Source organism: Colius striatus, chromosome 15 (genome assembly GCF_028858725.1).
Source record: "Colius striatus isolate bColStr4 chromosome 15, bColStr4.1.hap1, whole genome shotgun sequence".
NCBI lineage: Eukaryota > Metazoa > Chordata > Aves > Coliiformes > Coliidae > Colius > Colius striatus.
Window position 1 is genome coordinate 20243346 of NC_084773.1, and position 21592 is coordinate 20264937.

At 43.4% G+C, this 21592-nt stretch overlaps 1 protein-coding gene across 5 annotated transcripts in view; it reads left to right on the forward strand.

Moving 5' to 3' along the window:
• The window catches only part of LOC104562215 (contactin-4), a 312159-nt gene that overhangs the window by 208345 nt on the left and 82222 nt on the right, over positions 1-21592 (forward strand). For all 5 annotated transcript variants that reach the window (XM_062008335.1, XM_062008332.1, XM_062008336.1 and 2 more), the window contains one exon: positions 4756-4851. In XM_062008335.1, the coding sequence (XP_061864319.1) occupies positions 4756-4851 (96 nt within the window). The remainder of the gene's footprint in view (positions 1-4755; positions 4852-21592) is intronic.

Genomic DNA, 21592 nt, shown 5'->3' on the forward strand with positions numbered 1-21592 from the left:
GCTCTAGTGCATTTCAGCACCAGATGTCAAGGGTTTTGTGCAAATATTAGCTAATTAGGTCGCTTTTGAGAGACACAGTATAAGTAGAGATGTGTAACTTTGTCACAGAGAACTTAAGGGACTTTCCAAAGTGATGCAGTCACTAGTTCAGTGGTGTCAGTGTCTTTTTCACAGGCTAAATGCCTACAGCTTTATACTTGCATGGATCCATTAAGTTTGATTTGAAACTGATACCATGGAGATGAAGAAGTTTAAATGGCATCTTCCCTCAGTCATCAGATAAGGTCGGAATCAACTGTTCGTCGTGATAACCTGTCTTCATTCCTGATACACCTCGATTATGTTCTCTTTGCACAGAAGAGGTTACTAATCACATCCTCATGTGATGCTGGAGTTACTGGAGCTTATGCAATATTTCTCTATTTGCTGTGGAATCACTGGTTTAGTGTTGCATGTTCCCAGTGAGCTTTGGCTGGACATTGACTTCCAGAATGGGAAAGCGTTCATACTTTCTTCTTCAGTGGTTTCTCTTAATCAGTTTTGACAATTGCTTTCTAAATGGAGAATGTCTGACTTAAATAGAGCAAAAAGCTACTACACAAGTGTGTTCTTTTCCCAACAGTCATACAAACATCTGATCTTGATTATTTGAAATCACACATTTAAAACTAAAGCCTGATCTGGGAGTTATTGCTGCAGATGACTTAGGATTCCTTGTGCAGGTCAGTTAGGGTAAGTTTGCATCCTTCCTGTGTATGCTGTGCTGTGTTCGCTCCTTTTTGATCCTGGGAGTAGAAACGGTATGTTTTTTGTGGTCATATACTGCTCAGTGCCACAAATCCCTGGGCTGCTGAACTGGATATACTTTCAACAAAAGCACATGGAGGATCCTGGCTCTAACAAGGAGCAGTTTCTATTTGCATAGGCTCCTCAATTCTGGTCATGTTTTGTTTGTTCCGCGTATAAATATTTTTATTGAAATTAAAGCTGCTTTCATTTTTGATCTGTGCAACGATAGATCACTGTAATTGAAGCAATTCATACCCTAAAAACTTTAATTAAGTCACAAAAATGCCTGCATGCTAAAACTTAATGAACTTATCACTTCCAGGCATTGTTTTGCTTTGTTGAGTTCTCTCCCTTCTGTTTACCAGTGCTCATTGCATTGTGCCTAACAGTTCACTGTAAACTCCTAAAATAACTAGGTGTTTTATTTCTATTATGAGATATTTAGTACCCCATGGGGTACTTAATAATTAATCATAATGTGTTTAGTTCCAGATTTCTTGCATACTATGCTGACAGGTCCTGGAGAAGAAACTTCTGGGACTCTCAGGTCTCTTAGTGGACATCAGTCTCTTATACTATCCCACTAGCTTGCAGACCTCCTCTTCCTTCCCAGTGTTTCATGCATATGAAGTCTAGATGAGTACAGCATCCTGTAACGTGGCCTCCTGTTTTTCACTGGCCATGTTTCTCACTCCTTTGTCCATAACTGAACGTGGGTGCTGAAGTGTGGTTAAAGCATAGTTAGTGTTTATACATGTAGTAGAAAGGTTGTCTTGATCTCCAGGCATCCAGAATGCTGAACCCACTGCTGTCTGTTGCTGATCGTGATCACTCATAGTAAGTGTAATTTCTCATCTCCATTTCTGTGGCTCCAGCTCCCTACCACTGGTTTTTGTTACGTCCTCCATGGGATTAGCAAACACCTCTCGTGTCCCCCTTGATAGTGCTTCTACATGTAAATCAGAAACATCTCACTTCTGTTTGAGAAAGTAGTGACCCCTTCAAGGCTTTCACAGCCTCACTCCCAAATCTGAAATCTTAACAAGGAGTAGGAAACAAACTACAGAAAGAAAAGAGGTAAAACATGACACAGTGAGAAAAGCCTGAGTAGAGGCAAGCCCTGTAGCAGCACATGCTGAAGTGCCATGCTGTGGTGGTCATCTACTGGAGCACAGTGGCAGGTCCAGACACCTGCAAACCTCACATTTCCAAAGTCACCTCATGCTGCTCAGGTACAATTTCCAGTGGAAAGAGAGGTGGTATTGAAGGAAACATGGAGGTATGATAGCTGCTTCAAACCTTCTTCCAAACCAGTGAGTACACCAAGAAACAACTGAGCTTGCTTGACTTAAATCTTTTGACATTTTGGTGGGTTTGGTGGTCTTTTTAAGTACTGGCAAAGAAGAACAAAAATGCTCAGATGTTAGCCAGGGTCTTTGGGCTTGGGGGCAAGGCAAAGGGGAACTTAAAGCTCTTGTCAGGGGAGTTGGTACAGCAATTCAGAGTCATTCTGCAACATTAAGGGTTGTTTTTGTCCTCTTATGTCAAAAGTATAGAGAAGAATATCTTACCTACTCTCCAGATGAGTAGAGAGGCACTAGAAGGCTGGGTTTCCCTTGGAGGAAGGAAAATACAGGGAAAAAGAGTTAGAGGGGTAGCTCTGCATTAAAATCTTCTGCAAGGTGTTTTTCAGCAGGTGTTTAACTTCTGTTCAGCAAGTGATCTTACCCCACAAATGGGGAATTCAGCAGTGCAAAATGCATTCTGCACCCATTTCAACAGAAGTTTGTCGGAGAGGGTTTTGTCCACTTTGCACAGCATCTGGAAGCAGAGGAGAACCTCTTGAATCTCCATGTTACTAATCTGTACGCTTTGTAACCGTTCAGCACCTCTTATATTGTTCCTAGTTCCTTGTGAAAGATTGCAAGGAGGTTTCTCATTAATACAATCTTAGTGACATTGTTGTTAGTACAAGTTACTATTTAGGTATTGAAAAACCAAATTTGAAGTATGGATTTCAAAATGCACAAACCTAATCAATCACTTGGGTGAGAAATTAGCCTTTCTTATAATAATCTTGTTAGTTTACTCCAAGGCAGATTCTAAGCACATGCAGGAGGTTTTCAGAACGGACAATTGACTTTCAAAGCTTGATGCAAGTTTTCAAAGCAAATGATAATGATGAATGCTCTGCTTTGTCTGCTGCCTCCAATTGCTTCTGACCATTTTTCCATTATTCCTAGCTGCTCATCCAAGCAGACACTTCTTTTCCTGGTAGCAATCTTTTTCTTGTCATAAATACATAGCTATCTGTTTTGGTCAACAAATTACTTCTTCCTTGCCAAAGAAAAAGTTAGAGAGCCAGATTTGTGTTTAATCTATTGAGTCATGCACTTTTTGCCCATACTGTCATAATCAAGAGTTGCTGGATCACCGGGCAGGTGGCTGTTTCTTACCATTAGTAATGAAAGACCTTTCCCATTCCCTCCCCGGTGATTAACTGCATTCCCTGGAGCACTGCTTGTATAAGCAGTCTTAAACACACTGGCTCAGAGTTGATGCAGTTTTCATCTCTTCCCAAGTAGACCTGTGTATGGCTTTTTTAGGATTCAGGTCTGGAAAGTGAAGTCTGTATAAGCTCCAAAGTGTTCTGTGTATGTATATGCAGATGGCATAATGTATTAGTGCTGGGAACAGGAAGGAAGATATAAATAGCTGAGTAGAGGAGGGGAGTATCTTCCATTAAATGTTATTTGAGACTTAGCAACATTTAATCAGTTTTCCATCTAATGCAAATCTGTGTGTGTGTATTCATATACACACATATAATGTCTGTTTTGGTGGTTGGGGCTTGTTTTGCTTTTTCTTTTGCCTTTATTGGAAATTATATTCATGTGGTAATGCTTCTGAATACCAGATTTATTCCTCTAGGCATCATTTTGGTTTTAGGCCATTATCCCTCACACCAACCATCCTTCTGAGTTTATTTCTCTAACTTTTTTCATACGTATGCATGCCAGTGCTTCCAGAAGACATTTTCAAGAGGGGATAAAAATCAAGGCTTAGTTTTTTCATCCTTGTAACCTTCTAATGATGTTCCTACTAGTTCATGCTGTTAAATATTTATCACCTGTGTGTTTTCGCTGGTTCCCAACTGCACTGACAACAGGTTTGTAATCGCCAAACCACAGCTCAGCTGCTCTGAAAGCACAAGAGAAAAAAAAATGGAAAGCTGAAATGCAAGGGGTTGTTAAAGATAAAAGGCTTCCAAAGTGATTCAGTGTATTAGTGCTCCAGCGCAGCAGCCAATGCTGCTGATCAATACCTGGTGCCACTGCTCTGCTCACAGAGTCACCTCATCACTTAATCGCGGCTTTCTTGAATTGGACGTGCAAGGAGAGAAGAGAGGGAGTTGCATTTTTGCAGTGCATGGCCTCTGAAGGAGAGGGAAAGGAGAGAGGTGGAAGGAGGGATTTAATTTAATTAAAGCACCGTGTTCCTAATGTAGAGCTGTTACAAGAGCCTTTCTTATGGGAAAAGAAGGGTTTGTGCACATGGGTTGCAAGGGCATCAGTAACAAGTCTCTCAGGGGAAACAGAACTGGCTTGTAATTGAAGGTAGTGATTATTTCAGGCAGTCATTCATCATAAATTCATAAAATAAAGCTATCAACATTACAGGTTGCTGATGTTTTCTGTAGATGTGTCTTCTGCCCTGGGTAAATGAGCACCTTTTCCCCCTTACCAGCCTTGCAGCCTGTGGAGATGCTTCTGCTGCCTCTGGCTGCTGCCACAGCAGTCTCCCACTGCCCCGTGTTCCACCTAGGTCCCACCAACCCACCTGCCAAGCTGATGCTCACGTTGTTTCTCTGTCACGCAGCAAAGTCTTAATGAACCGTCTTTCTCATGAGGAAAATACTGCACCACATTAAACTCCCTTTAATTGAGTTTTTTTCTCTCTTGGCAGATCTTGAGAACTTCAAAACCAGAACGAGAAGCACGGTGTCTGTTCGCCAGGGCCAGGGCATGGTGCTGCTCTGTGGACCACCACCACATTCTGGAGGTAAAGCTCTTTCCTTCTCTTGCTTTCAGTATTCAGCAGCAATTTGCAAGGTTTTCATTCTCAGGATACGTTTCAGGTTTGAAATGACACACTTAAAGGAGAAGGCTGTGACAGTGCCTTTGTGGAGGGGAGAGGTGATGGGGAGAGTGTTGTAGGAGAGGAGGAAATAATGTGCCAGCAAGTTAGGTAGGGATGCTGAAGACACCAGCTACACTTAGTTTTCTGGGAAAAAAAAAAAATCATAGAATCATTTTGGTTGGAAAAGACCTTTCAGATCATTGAGTCCAACCTCTCCCCTCACACTGCCAAGCCCACCATGGTCTTCAGCACCTCCGCTTCATGACTTTGCATAGCTCCAAGGATTGGGTATTCCCCCACCTCCCTGGGCAGCCTGGGACAGGGGCTGACAACCCTCTCAGGGGAAAAGTTTTTAATATGCAGATATCCAGTGTAAATCTGACCCTCTGTCTGAAGGTCCAGACAGAATGATGGAGAAAGTCTGCTACTGAAAGCCCCTGAGGGTTTGCCATTGTGTGCACTGTTATTCTCAGGTAATACATTTAAATCCACTATTATTTCAGAGATAGGTACTAACTGTAACTCAGTGTTCATTGAGTGTCCAAACAATACAGACTGTGCAGTTCCCCTCAAAGAGGATGATGTAAATGTTTAGGATGTACAAACCGATTCTTTCAGTTTAGCACAAATTTGTTTGAATTGTGCCAAGTCGTGTGTTTCTTGGCTAACTTCCTAAACACATGTTGCACTGTGACATTGATGTCAAAAAAAGTGTTGGAAAGGGAGTCAGTCAGCCATGTCTCCTTGCCAGATGCCATTGCAGGCATGGCCTGTGTGTGTGTGTGCCCAACAAGTGCCATGTGTTGGGCTGCTGACGCTGTGTCCCACGGCCAGCCGTCGTGGCTGGCTCTTTCACCAGGGCCCTTTGGTACATCGCAAACAAGCTGTCATCTTCTATGGATCTGTGTCCCTTTTAAAGAAATTTGCAGTCCTGGTTTGAGATCTGTCTGTCCTCATCAGCTGGATGGAAGCTGCCTGGCGACTCATTTGCTGGTAGGCTGCTTTTATTCCTCAGATAGGAGGAGACAAGTGCTTGAGGAGCTTCTCCACTGGCATCAGATCGGATGACAAACAAACCGACTCAATTTATTCAGCTAGGACCTCTCTCACCTTTTGAATTCCAATGCCACTTTTAGTTCAAAGATTATTGCAAGAGTTTCAGACTCCTGATGTTCATTTCTTGAAGGGTTCTTGAATCTGGGATAATAAATCCACCAAATTACGCATCGTGGCAGCATCTAACTTTTATGAGAGTGGTTCCTATAGTGGTAACTCTTCCCTAGAATTCTGTGCCCTCAGTTCTGTGTGGGTGGCGCTTTCCCCTCAGCTCCTGGAGAGTGAGTCTCATTGCCACATCTGATGAAGCAGCTGCCAAAGTTAGGTATTAAAAACTACAGAAGATGAGTTGTGGATCAGCCACAGACGCATTTGCAGTCTGCAGCGCTGCGGGTGAGGCATCATTTTTGGCTTTGTTTCCTTAGTGAAGAAAGAAGAGGAGATTTGGGACAGAGATGCTTTGTGATCCTAAACCCCAGTCATCTGCATGACTTGAATGTGAGGCTGAAGAGCAGTGCTCATCCTCATCCTATCCCAAACTAATTGTGCTGCAGAAAGGTAGTAGTATCAATGGTCCAAGTTTGGAAAGGCCAGGGGTGGCTGGGTACTGAGCTATGCTGCTCCAAAGGGCTGAGGCGTGAGGTTTTGTGTCCTTTTCCAGTTAGAAGGATTAGCCCCACTGGTCCAGCCTCCTTCTGCTGGCACCAGTGGCTGTGCAGGGCTGCCTCCCCTTCCTCCCCAGGCATGTGTGCTGCTGTGTCCCAGAGGGACATGGGGGCTGCCCAGACAATGCAGAACTGAGGCAGGAAACATGCAGGTCTGCCTGTCCTTAGCAGAGCTTTGCTCTGCACTGGCTGAGAGTTTTCTGGTTTGCCTTAAGAAACCTTTGCAGCCTGAGCACTTGGTGTGGAAGTGCAGCAGCTGGTGCTGGGTCGTGGAAGCAGTGTGAAGGAAATTGTAATGTGTTTGCTCAGGTGATTCAGGGGGAAATTTTGGCCTGGCTATATGTAGTGATGATACAACAAACACTGCAGAAAGGTGCTGGCGTTATTTCCAGTCTGGTTTCAGTACGTGGGAAAGAGCGTCCGATGGTGTCTGGGAAATGAGCGTGTTTCTGGGGCCCAGAAAGGCAGAAAACTGAAGGATAATTATTTCCCTTAATCATTTGGATGAGAGAGGACTTCCTACACGACCACCATCTATGACCTGCTCTATTCCAGCTGGAAAATTATCTTAATTGTAGCCAGATCCACAATTACTCTAACCTGATGCTATTACAATTCGGTAACTAAGCTGGACTGGAGTTATCCTCCTGGTGGTTGTTTTCTGTTTGCATAGGAAGTATTTAATAGAAAGTCAAAACAGGTCCAGTTAATTCAGACTGAGACCTTTGTTCTGCAGGAATTAATTGTCTCTGTGGCTGTATTTCCTTTTCCTTCCTGCTAAGGTCAGAAATAAGGATGAATTTTAAAACTCACAACTGCAAAGTGAATGCCTTTCAGTCGTGTGCATCGTGTTTCCATTAGCCCAACTGCATGTCTCCTGGTGTAATCCAAGCTATTTGGTCTCTAGCAGTCACTGTACAATTACCACAGCTATCTCCTGTTCCAGCTCTGGGCAGATGGAGGTTCATAAGAGAATATCAGATGTCACTGGGAAGTAGCTGCTCATGGGAAAACCGCCGTGTTTCGTGGGCAGCCTCCATCCCCGGGGTCCAAGGCAGTGTTTGCAAAGCAAAGCTGGAGAGATCGGTTCCTCCCCATACCCCGAGATCCTGCCACTGGGATCTAACGTTGCAAGTATTTAACATTGTAGGGCAACAGTAAAATATGTTCAGATTAGAAGTGGAAAAGAATAGTGTGAATAGTCTTTGAAAGTGTGAGTGGTGTTAAGATAGAGAAAATGCAATTACTTATTTTGGAATTAGATTAGGACAGGAAACCTAACTTCATCATCCTTACAGAAGTGCCTGGGGACATTAATGACCAAGGCTGAAGCATAGAGCTGTCTGGGGGGAAAAAATAATCTGCTTTTTTTAAAAATACTTTTTAACTTCAGCTTCTGCTCTGCATTGAAAAGGACACCTGAAAAAAACCCCCACACTTGAAAGCCGAACTACTCAATCTGAGGGTAACTGTTGCTCTGAAGATATGAAACATGAGTTTTTATGCCCTTTTCCATTTAGGAAAAAACAGTAAATTAGAAAGGAATTGTTTCCCTTGCAGCATTGGGCATCTGGGCCTTAAAAATTGTGGATTTTACTGAAAACATGTCAATGTGCATCAGACCTTTGTTGCTATTACTGTAGTTCACTCTAATACTTCGCCACTTGGAAACATCCGTATTGAAAGAGCTGGCAGCTAAAGAGAAATTATGTTGGCCTACATACATTGGTTGTTGAGGATTCTTTTTTTTCTTCTTCTTCTTAATGGTGCCAAATAGCTTCCCACTATTCAAATGTTGCAAGAAATTCATCCTGAAAATGAGTCCAAATGATGAACAAGTATTTTTCAGCCTCATAAAATGAGCTGCATGCAGCGTGCACAGAACAGTTTGGGCATCATCCTGTATTGTCCCAGTTCTTAGTTTAATATATGAGTTGAAGGTTCAATGTATGAATGTAAGCTTCCCCCCCTGCCGAGTTCCCCAAGATGAAAATGAAATGTGTAGTACTTGCAGCAGGGCTTCAGCTGGGAATCACTGTTTTGTCAGCACAGTGCATCCTGGTATTACATTTTGTTAAGCAGCATAATGATGCGGCCGCCTCCTGTAATGAGGTGCTTGCTGAATGCTGGAGATTTGGAAAGTAAATGTTCATCTGGAGCTTGGGAAGTCGCTGGACTGAGAACCACAATAGATGCAATTCAAACATTGCTCCTATTGTATTTTTTGCTCTTGGAGCAATGGATGCCTCTGAAGCCAGCCCTGCCACGTATATGGTGCCTTGTCTGTTAGTGATTTCAGTTTTGGGGGGTTTGTGGGCTTTTTTCTCCCCTACTTGTTCACTTCTATGGACTAAAGCAGTGTAAGAACTACCTGGGTGGCTGGCAATTTTCTGGGATAATTATCCTGTGCCTGAATGGTTTTCCCTCATTATTTCCCCTGCTTTTTTACTCAAAAGCCTAACGATGGTCATGTGTCAACCATTCTACTTGGGAAGCTCTACAGAAAAAATCATGTGAGAATGAGACATTGGCCTGGGAACATGGCATCCAGCAATGTAACAGCATGATGAGTGGCTGTAGGGATTTAAGTGAACAAGAGAGAACAGTCAAAGACCCTAACAGTACACAAGTAGCTAAATTTTGGCTTTGCTTCAGTTGCAACAACCACGAGAGGGTCTCCATCCCAGCCACAGCATTAACTGGGCAGTCCCCAGTAACTGAATCACAGTAATGGGTTTGAACATGACAGCACCATCAAAAAGTCTTCATAACTTTTTTGATGAGACTAGTTAAGGTGTCTCAGCATGTCTTAGGATGAGCTCTATGATTTGTATGCCATAAAACAATGCTATATTGCTCCACGTTTCCAAAGCCTTGCTAGATCAATACCATCTGCTATTGCTCTTCAAGAGCAGCTGTAGGAGTAATCGATTGGCTGGAAGCTGCTTGCCAAAATGATGAAAAAAAGGAAACAAAACAACCTTTGGTTTGTCCAAAGTGTTTCTTTCTGCTGTGTTTTTAAGCCTTTTTATTACATTTAGATATGTTTAGAAATCATGCAGCATTTCAAAACGTGAAGTAGTGCTTTCAGTTTAAGGTGTCAGTGAAAACGTTTCTCTAGAGGAGCTTTGCAAGGGGAAACAGTTTATCTTTTCTTGTTTGGTTTTTTTAAGCATTGTTAGGCAAATTTGGCAAGAGATATGTATTTCTTAAGATAAACTTAATTGAAACAAACAAACAAAAACACCCCAACAACCAAAGCAAACATTGGCTTGTCTCTCAGGGTCTGAATGGAAGTTGTGTCCCATGGGGGATATGCCTGGGAAGTATTTGGAGGTTGTTGTCCTTTAACTTTATCTCCAAATTTTAAGACCAAATTGTGCCAAATAGTTCTTTTCATTTAAGTTTGTGGGAAGCGAGTCAATTGGCTGCCACTTCCAACAGATTTAGTTGGTAAGGGAGGGTTAGTTAATACTTTTAACAACTACAGTTTTCAAATACCTTCCTAGATCTTTGGTATTTCATTGTGAGCCTAGGGATGAAACAAACCCAATCCTGGAAAGGTGTGCATGTCTCACTGGGTAGGCTGATAGCACACCCATGGGCATGCAAAAGAACCAAGTCTGTAAATCCTTCTCCCTTTGGGAAGGTGAATGAATTTGTCTTTTAGGATTTCCTTCACTTCCCCCACCCTGATTTTCTCTTGGTCTGTCTTGAGAAAGTTCTGTATACACAATGTTCTCATGACATTTGCCTTCCTGCCCTTGTGGGAAGACCCGATAAAGATTGAGATTGCTAAGTGCTGAGAAATGCTGAGTGTTCACAGACTGCTGGTGAAAATCATCTCTCTGTTATTTGAGTATTTGTGCCTTGTGTTCCTTGTGCATTCCCTAGAGGTATGTCTTATTTGGTGACCTCTCTGGCTGTAGCCCGTACCACCACTCAGCACATCTGCAGCATATCTGTTCACTCCTAATTTGTGCATAATAGTCCATGCAAGAAATAAATGAGATGAGAGGGTTTTTAGATATCAAAGTGTGTGGATATGCAGATTGAACCCTGCTGATGTCTCTACAGGATATGTCTTCTCCTGCCCACTTCCTTAGGGCCTCTCTAGCAAAGTTCCCAGTGACCCAGGAGCTGAACTTCCCAATAAGATTTCGAGTTCTGAACCTCAGTTTCCCCAATACCTCATCCCTCTGCCCCTTGCTGTGGAGTTGAGTGACCTTCCTGAGCATCTGGGAACCGTGTCTTTTTGAACAAAGGCAAGAGTTAAAGGAAAATAACTTTCCTGTCTCTCTTCAGTGCCCATGTTCTGAATGCACTTGAGAAAGTCCATCTTTCCAAAGAGGAGGAGATTCATTAAAGCTCAGTTGTTCAAATAACTCTTTCCCATCTGCTGCTATTACTCCTGTTGGAAACACAGTCATGGAGCCTGTGTCTGTGAGCTGAAATGTTGACAGAGTATTACTCTCACATCTTTTCACATAATGGATGTGTTCAGGTTTTCTCATTCTCTCCTGCCTTTTTTTTCCCCCCAGTAGCTAGGAGAACTTTTAGTTCTGTTGCACAGCTTAATCAAGTAGAACTAACTAAATTTTAGCATTTGACAGAAGAGATGGCAATTCTGATTTCATCTCAATCTCAGCCTTTCATGCTGTATGGTAGGTAGTGAAGTGTAGACACCAGACATGTTTTCAGAAAGCACTTTACTGATTACAGTGGTGCTGAGACCACTTCTGGCTCTGCAGAAAAATGATTAGTGTGTGCTTACTCGTCTGGTCAGTCTTCTCTCTCTCTCTTTTTTTTAAAGTGATGATGGCCACTTTGTGGGCTGGAAACAGTGAAAATGTTTTGGCTGTAAGTCTGGCTGATGGCCTCTACTACGTGATGAATGGTTCGAGGGGGTTGTCTCGTAAATAATCTGTCGCGCAAATCGCATCTCTCCTGTTCTCTCGTGGTTACGCCGCCCCCACTGCACTGTGCAAGGAGGAAGGGGAGAGAAGCTGGGAAAACTAATCAGAGCAATGCAGAAGGAAAAAAGCACATTATCAGGCATTTTCATACATTCAGAGGATCAACATATGGGGCTTTCAGCACTCCTTGTCAGAGTGTGCTGTGGAAAAGAGTTTTCTTCAGTTGCTGTCAAGTCTTTGTGCCCTTTTACTCCCCATCCCATAGCACCAACCTTACAGTTGCATCTCTCTGTTTTGAAAACCATCACACTGCCTCTTCATTTGTCACTTATGAAGAATTAATACATTATTAATAAATGTTTAGAGCTGTTGTTGTCACAATGGGAACAAGTGTTTGTAGTATTCTCCATGGCTGTCCTTGCAGTCAACATTAAGCAAAGTTTATGCCAAAGCTTTGGAAAACAATCAACCTCACAAGAGGCAATGGAAAGGGATGAAGGGATTCTAGAAAGAGCTCACAGCCAGAGACCAAGGATATTTCCACCTAATGTTTACCTACAAGCAGGGAATTACTTTGTTCTGCCCAGGCAGCATCAGCCAGTTCTGCCTGTTCTGCAGCATCTCTGCTGCTGCATCTGGAGTTTCAGCTGGATGAGCTACTGGATGAGCAGCTTTGGGCAAGAACCTTGAAGCACATGTTCCTGTAAGTGTCTCATCAGCTGGTGCATTCCCATTAACGTGAAACCTTCAGAGGAATGACAGGTTGAATCCTACAAGCTCTGTTACTTTTCTGTGTTTATTAGGATCAGAATACTTCCCTTGCTGTATTTCTTACATAGCAGGTAACTTGGAACATTTTCTGTCACCACTCCTCTTCACTACATTAACCTTATTATTCAACCTTTATTTTCCTGCAGTTTCTTCCAGTATGATATGCCCAGAGCTTTTTAAAAATGTGCCTCTTGCACAACCCATATGCCCAGGACTGGGCAGTTGCTTCTTGCCAAGCAGATGCCAAAGTGCTGAATTTCTCTTGCCTTTTTCTTATTGTGGCATTAATCGTTTCTCCTCTCTCTCTCAGATCTTAATATCTTCCTAAGTTGTTGCTGCTCAGTTGGATTTGGTTCCAGTTAGTGAGAAGTTAATTTAGAGAGGAGTATCTTACAGATGGGTGGGCAACATGGTTGTAAAAGTTCCATTTCTCTAGGAAACCAAGCAAAAAATCTGCTAAGCTGGTTGCAGGTTGGTTCAAGTATTTGTCAAAATGCTGCAAGGTCATTGAGCAGCCTTTCATGGATCAGTCCAAAGGCTGGAAAGAAAAAGAGAGTCAGAGAAATATTTTACATTAGCACTAGTCAGTGATGCTTTTAACATGTTTGAATGTGGTGGTGGCAGTGTAGTCAGTGTCAGCAGACATGGTACATGCAGCAGCAGGAGGTGTTGCAGACCTGTCTGGTTTGCAGGGCAAAAGCTCAGCCATGCTGTGGAGGGATGGTTCTGCTTGCAGGATGCAGGGAGCGGTGGAGGGAGGGCTTGATTTCCAACCAAACAGGGAAATTCTGCAGTAGGATGGTGTTCCCTATGAGCCAGAGTTCAGCAGCTCACAGGTATCTTTCCTGGAAGAGGAGAAAAAAGTGGAATTCAAGCAGGATTTGTCTGGGTATTGCTCACTGGAGGAGGATAGAGCATGTGTATTGGTGATGTGTGCAAGCTGGAGGCCGTGGGGAGAGCAAACTCTGTAGCATCAAAAATATCTGAATCTGGTACCAGCTTTTCCTCTTAGCAGCAACTGCCACTCACCTCCCCACACAGCAGTCCAATTCCCACATATGAGGAAGCATCAACGTTTATAAAGCAGTTTCCAGAGCGTAAGCTGTTGAGCTCAGCAAGCCTTCAAGTGACTTTTCTCAGACCCAGAACCAGAAAATAACTTCCCCAAACTTGCCAGTTCCCAGCACTTTGCAGCATAACTCTGAGGCGAGGTCCCAGCTCATGAGGAGTGGACTGATGCTCCAGAAAGTGGTGGCTGGATCTAAGCAGCATTTCTTCCTCATAGCCCAACATTCATTTGCTGTCTCTTTCCGTAGCAGCGTGGCAGAGAGCGGGTGAGTCAGGTGTGAGACTTCCTCTCCAGCTCTGGGAGCTGCAGGAGAGTGGTGTTTGTCTGCATCTTCCACATGTTGAAGATTATTACAGTTCAGAAAAAAATGGATTTCATTAAACTTAAGATCAGGCATACAAAATACTCATTTAAATAAGAAGTGATTGGGAATTGTGACTTGCACTTAAAGTGCATCTCTCATCATTTATTTTTTATACTATGCCACAGTCACTGTTTAAATTATTAAAAGCAAGAAGTAAAAGGCTTCTGAGGAGATAGGAATGGATTAGATTAAAATTAATCTGACATAATCCTTCCTCTAAAACTGCTGATTCAGTTTGTGCACGGGTCTATCAGCATATTTGAGGATAAAGGATAAGGATAAATTCTTCCCTAATTTGGGAATGCTGCAGCCTGGTGTTTCTGACAGCACAGAGAGCCTGCAGTGTGCTTTTAATTGAGAAATGGGTGAATTAGAAAGATCTCCAGTAACACAAAGGCCAAGCTCATTTTAGATTTTACACTAAATTAAGCACCTGTTTGAGTTGCAAAATGGGGTTGTACTCAAGAACAGACTTTTGGCACAAGTGTCCAGACCCAAATTTTCAACTGGCATGTGTCATTTATCACCTTCAGTGTTGGCACTGCTGTGAGCTTCCTACCTACCAACTCCAATTACCTGTTTGTCCCCCAGCTGGGCAATGAGGCAGGACTCCTGGGGTTTGGAACACACGCTGCCCTCCCAGAGAACTGGAAGGGAAGAGGCTCAACCCTCCAGCAAAGACCTTGGCAATGCCAGAATAATAAGGAACATGACATTAATGGATTTTTTATTTATCAGTGACAGCTCATGACATCTTTAAAAAGAAATGATCTGTGAGCTAGTCATGTGGTTTATTCCCTTGTTCAGTTGCAGTCACCACTAAATGAAGATTGAAATGGCATTGAAAGGGGGGAGAGCTGGCAGGGGCTGGCTAAGGATGAGTGAAATCTGTTGTCTGACAGGATTCAGTCAATAGGCACTTGCTGAAACTCGTTCCATCTTGCCATCTCTTTATAAATTAAATTAGAGATTCAGGTCTAGCTCCCAGGGCCTGGTAATCGTGTCCTAACCTCCCTTACCCTCCAAACTCACCTTCAGACAAGGCTCTCAGAAGTGGCCAGGGAGGCTCATCTCCTTTCCAGCTCCCTTGTGGTGGTCATAGCAGAAAGTTCCATGTTGACCCAAACACAGCATTGTTGTATCTCCACTTCTGCCCTCAAATTTGAGATTCCAGGTCCTTGGATGTATTTACTCCTTGGTGTAAGTCAGGAGTCCTGGCTGTGTGAGCATCTGCTTCCTATGGCCGTTGCATTTTGTTGTTGGGAAGTAAACAGGGGTATTGTTTTTGATGTTTTCTGTTACCTAGTGCATAAAGAATGTGCAACCATGTTGTGGTTTTGGATTGGTAGATGTCAAAACACTGTTTATCTATCAAATACGTGAAGAGAATCGGGTTTTTTCCTGTGTACTGCAGGCAAGTGTCACAGCACCCTGTATCAGTGCCTGTCTGTGCAGAGATTTCCCCCAAAGGACATACCTCCTGCTTTGCTGGGCCAGATGGTTCAACCTTGGAGTTAATCATAATATTCACCACAGTAAGAAAATTCTCTGCAACCAATGTTGGTGATTTTTTTTTTTTAGAGGTTTGATCTAATCTCTTATAGCTACAGTAAGAGGCTGATCAAAGGTAGTGAAAGCTGGTATTAAAGGATTAACTAGGTCACATTGAAATATGTTTTAAAACAAGCCCAGGGATCTTTAGCTTTACTGAAGCAAGTGTGCAAAAAAAAGCCAAGGATGCTTAGGCTAACACTCTCTGACTTTAAACAGAAACCAAACTGACGGATTAAATCTGTGAGTCACTCTTTAAGGTGATTTGTGTAGCACTTTACTTAGAACAAGCCTGGAAAATACAAGCAACAGTTGAATCCTGCACAGCGAAACTACCCTGCAGAATTAAAAGCCAGGCTAAGCATGGTTTGTGCACATGCCCTGCTTTCAGAGTATCTGTTCTCCTGTTTGCCCATAAGTAATTAGTAGCTTTTTTATTCAGTCCAGCCCCCTTTATCTTTTCTTCTGGCCGTTCTCTCTTCTCCCTGCTCTCCATTTGCTGCTGACAGTATCTGCCGTGGAGGTACTTTATCTCTGGCTGCCAGGTGAGGATGAGCGTTTCCCTGAAGGATGTCGACGCCACTCTGTGGACCGTATCAAGCTATTATTCTTTTTCTAACTAGAATTTCCTCATTGAAATCAACTTAAAACTGGAGAGAACATCATACATTGCTCAGTGGGGAAAGCTGAGAAATCATCTAGGCTCCAATCGGTGTCTCAGGAGACCAAGCACACGTCTCCTGGCTTCCATAAGTACGGTGGTGTGTGATTAGTAGGGCTTAAGTTTGTAGCAAATAGATAGGTGTTTACTCAGTTGTGAGTGCTTTCTGCGTTGCTGCTCTTGTTTAGGGTCAGCTCGATGTCATTAGTGGCGTGTTGTGTTGCATATACTCAGTAAGATTTCCCTGAAGTCTTTACTTCACCATAAATCAGTTGCCACGGCTACTTCTTTGTGCCAGTGTGGTGGCACTTCATACCAGGATTACCCATCCTAAAATTGCCCAGGAAGTTTCCTAAGCAGAAAAAAAGCTTTCAATTCATAGCTCCCTTCTTTCATGGATCAGTATCCCTCATGGCAGGCCCAGCAACCCAAGTTTTTGAGTGTCCAGAGCATCATCAGTTTGTGCATTTCAAGGTTGCATCTCCATTGCAAAGGAGTGTGGCCAGAGGGACTGACCCTTCCCAAAGAGCCTGGTCCTACAGCACCTCAGTCACTGCTGGGTTGAGCTTCACTGCAAAAATTTAAGTTTAAACCAGAGATGCATGAAAGTAAGTGGCATCAAATCTAATCCTGGGCAAGATTTACCAGTTTCAGTTAGGTACCGTAAGCCCTTATGACAGCTTGAGGTAGGTTCTGGGTTTTCTTTTTGGGCAAGACTAGCCTGAGCTGTAAATTTCTATAAGACAGCTTATGAAGTTTGTCAGACAAAGAAAGTCTTGTTAGCCTGCATGCTAGACTGGGGGGATATGGGAGGATGTCTGCTGCCCATCAGACATTTCTGCAATAGGTTTGTGCATTTTACTGCAGTAAATGTGACAGCACAGGACTCCATCTCCTAACATTTTCCATTCAGTCATAGATAAAGGCTACTGTTGATTTTTCTCCCCGAGGGAACTTCAAGTTAAAACTTCATCCAAATCCCCCAAGAGCAGAGTGCAATGGTCATTAATGTTCCTGGTGCCACGGCAGCCGCTGTAGCCAGCCATCGACTGGGGCTGGAAGCTGTTTGTGAGAGATAAGCCAGGTCAATTGTGTACAGCCATCAAATATTTAGCTATTTTTGAGATACAGAAAAATGGAGATGAAGCAGATACAGGTGGTTATTGATTAGGCTTCAGGTAATGAAGACCGCTCACCTTTTTAATTATCCATATCCAAAGCTCCACATGCTGGTTGAGCGTGGAGTCGAGGGGCTGGGAAGCCCACAGCCCTGCATGCCTTGCAAATCGCTATGAGGATGAGCCTGAGACTGCACTTGGCTAATTGTACACTTTCCTCATTCTTACACACTTCTGACTCGTTAGTGTACGTGCCATGTGCTTGTGTATCCAGCTCTTCTGGTAACAGCAACCAGCACTACCAAACATATGGGTACAGTTACATTTAGAAGAACAGCTATCTTCCCCCAGATAGAGAGAACCCCTTGCTGTTAGTGTGTGGCTGCAAGCCACATGCATGCCAGCAATGCAGCCTGTGGTGCAGTCCCATTTCCTTGCTGTTAGACCAGACAGAATGATAGAAGTCATCATGAATGCTGTCATCACTGAAGGCCTGTAAGAAAAGCTTTGAAAAACCTCAGAGAAGTCGTAGTTACCCTGCCTCAGGTTGGAGAGATGACCTCCCAAAGTCTGTGCACTGCCTTCCACGATTTTATGTCTTTATGATATCATTATGTCACTGACAACAGTGACTTGGGTCTCTTTCACACTGACTCTGCAAACCAGTTCACTAATGCAAAGATGAAGGACACATGCTTTCAACCTGTCCCACTGGGCAAAGACAGCCCACTTCTTGGTGTGCAAATGGTTGACTGCTTGGCTGCTGGACAACTGCATTGTCAGGATTCACCCCAAAATGCATTAACTTTAGATTAATCTTGTTCATTATTCTTTCTATTAAAACCTACATTGGAAGCGCAGACTCTGTGGTGTGACATAGCTGAGCAGCCCTGTGTGATGGAGAGGGCAGCATACAGAGTCAAGGGGGGAATTACTGAGTGATGTTTGCATCCAGGATGATTCTTTTAAATTATTTAAGAAGAGGAGATAAAAAAATGGATCCAATGTGCTGGCAGGGCAAGGGAATGATCTGTAGGCCAACAAAAAACATGTGTGCAGTGTATGATCGGTGTAGCTTTAATAGCAAAGTAAAACTGTGAAAAATAGTCAACTCTGAAGTGCAGTACAGCTGCCAGCACATGACTGGTGTGGGTGGAGAGCAGCCCAGGGACTGGGGGGTGTAGGGCCACTTGTGTGGTCCCTTGTGCCAAGATTCGTATTTCCCTGCTAATCTTCTTCCCCGGTGCTCTCTCAGACGGTGCATCGTGGCACATGGAGCCTGCTTTTCAGGCCGTGTTATGATATTCATGTGGCTGTGGATGTTGATTGCTTAATCAAATCACAGTGAAATTTGAAATTATGAATGTCCCCTACAGGCAGTCGGCAAAATGTAGTAAGCAAGATGAGAATGAATTCACAGGGCGCTCATCAGAGAGTCAGTTATGCTTTAGCATCGCCCAAATTTACCGTAACTGTCAAAACACCCTGTTAGTACCACTTAAGAGAAACTTGAACATCAAGGAATGTAAGCAATCAGAGCAGGGGAAAAAAAAGAGACTCTGTCTACAAATTATTCCCCCCAAATCAGCCTTTTATGAGGTTGATACAACATTGCTATTGACAGAGGCATTACCCACTCGAGCCCGTCACGGGGTGCAGTCGGAGGTGAGTTAACGTGGCGGCAGCTGCGTGTGATGGGGTTTGCACCATGGTCCTGTCCTGCTGGGGTGAAGCCTTGCACCAGGCTTCATCACAGGCTGCTGAGGCTGCAGATGGACAAGATTTCCCCTCACTCCATTCAGGGCAATGCTATCCTATTTCTCTAAAAGTGCAAACGATGTCTTGACTAGATTTGGATATGACTCTGTGATGTAAATGGCTTTTATGAACTGGATGGGGGGATGATATTGGGTGTGGTTGGGGTTTTGTATAGCAAAATGATGTTCTGGTATCTGAGTATGTAGAATAGCAGCTGTGAACGTTTGGCACTTGCTGGTCTGGAGTGCAGCAAGTACTGGAAGGTAAGGAGGGACTGGGCTCACATGTGCATCTGCTTCTCCAAGGGAAACCTGGATTGTGGCAGGCACAGACAGCAACACACACAGAGCCAAGGAGCATGTGTCTGTACTAAATCATATAAAAACATAAGCTAGATCCAGTTCCTCACTGCCATCAGTTGCACTGCAGAGCTGAGGGAACAGCTTCTCTCCAGGAAAAGTCCATGTAGCTTTGCTGTTGCTGTCAGCTGTGTCTGGAAGGGCCCCAGCTCTGGCAAGGCAGCAGAGGTATGGAGTAAAATAGCAAAACTTCAGCACTTCCCAGGCTTTAGAATAAATTGTATTTAAAATAATTAAAAAGCAATCCATTTTTTGGAGTGATGTGACCAAGGAAAGTGCAAACCTAACTCATGGAGCTGTGTTGACCATATCCAGATTTAAAATGTCATTGTTTATAACATACCAGGATGAGCCTCGCCCTTCACTTCAAAATGACTCAAAATGAGGTACTGCTGTACTACTGCAATTAAAGTCTGCATTGCTTGAGACCATTAAGAATGGGGGATTTCTTAATTTGCTTAATTGCCTATTTGTTTCTTACCATGCATAATGAAGCCTGGTTTTTGTGCATGAGGATTTACAGGAAGCGCTGCAAACCTTTTGTTTCACACTAAAAACAGTTCCCACCTGTCTAAGTTGGGAGTGACACAGTAGGTGATAACATAGAAATTACAGGAATTTTTAAAGATTAGATTAATCTCTGGAACTTTCAGTAAAGCCTATAAAAAATAATAGTGTGCTATACCACGCTGCTCTTATTAAAAATGAGAAATGATGCCCAGTTTTGGGGCTAATACTAATTTCATCCTTCTATTCAGCTTTATGGTTACCATAATCTTGATGTTTTAATAGCTTTTCGCATAACAGCTACAGAGACCTTTTTAAGTGGCAGTCCTGACTTTATGGAAGAGACTTTAAATAAAAAAGGCAAGACTAGAGTTTCTTGAACTAAAGTGCAGAGACAAAATAGAATGCATGAGACAAGACAAAAGACCAGAGAATGTTATTTTGGCAGACCATATGGTCTAATGATAATAATTACTCATGGCAGAATTTCTGTTCAGCTTTGAGTAACTTTTTTCACCACTTGTTATCATTAGGAGAAACTTTATGGTGTCTTCAGCTTTGTTTCTTGTCTTCAGCAGAGTATTCAGTGGGCAGCACAGGGCAAACTCACACTGTAATAGTTTATCATTGAATACAGGTTGGAGTGATGGGCTGAGGTCAATTGCATGAGGTTCAACAAGGTCAAGGTCATGCATGGGCTACACCAACCCCAGTCAATGCTCCATGCTGGGGCAGAGGGGCTGGAAAGCTGCCCAGAGGGAAAGGACCTGGGGGTGTTAATCAACAGCAGTGTGCCCAGGAGGCCAAGTGGGCCAGTGACATCCAGGACTGTATCAAAACCAGCGTGGCCAGCAGGACCAAGGCAGTGATTGGGCCCCTGTGCTGGGCCCTGGTGAGGCTGCACCTCAAATACCGTGTTCAGTTCTGGGCCCTTCACGACACGAAGGATATTGAGGTGTTGGAGCATGTCCAGAGATGGGTACCAGAGTTAGGGAAGGATCTGGAGCACAAGTCTGATGAGAAGGGGCTGAGGGAGCTGGGGATGCTCAGGCTGGAGAAGAGGAGGCTCAGAGGACACATGAGCGCCCTCTGCAACTCCCTGAAGAGTGAGGCTCAATCAATGTGTCAATAGGGCACATTGACAGTGTGACAGGGGAGATTTAGACTGGACATTAGAAAGAACTTTTTCACTGAGAGGGTTATTGAGCATTGGAACAGGCTGCCCAGGGAGCTGGTGGAGTCCCCATCCCTGGAGATATTCAAAAGATGCACAGCTGAGGTGCAGAGGGATATGGTTTAGTTTGGTGATGGGCTTGGCAGTGTTAAGTTAGTGGTTGGATTTGATCTTAAAGGTCTTTTCTAACTGTAATGATTCTGTGATTCTATCTGACCGTGATCAGGAAGAGCAGAACCAGGAGGGCTGCATGCCAAGAAGTAAAAAACAACCCAAAAGTTCTTCTGGAGGAGCAGCTCTGAACATTTCTTCTTTGGTAGATGGGGAAGGGGAGAGTTTGCACTGTGGTAATAAAATTGAAAAGGCTTATCTTAGATGTCCTACATCTATATTCAAGTAGCTTGAATAATTTATTTCCTTTTTAATTGCTAAAGTTGATGGCAACTGCTGGCTGCTTTAGATTTTGTTAAACATTGTACTTAGCCATGCAATAGTGGCAGAGGCTTTGGGTTCAATTCTTAAATATTCATTGGTATTTGTATGTGATACAGGGTGTGTGTTTGTGGTTAGTACACTGGGTCCTGAAACACAGAGGCAGCCTGACCATCAGGGTTCATTGTAGCACAGGGAGGGGAGCAACTGGTGTGAGATAGAGGATAAAAGCAGTGGGAGGGAGAAAAAAAAGGATTCTGGC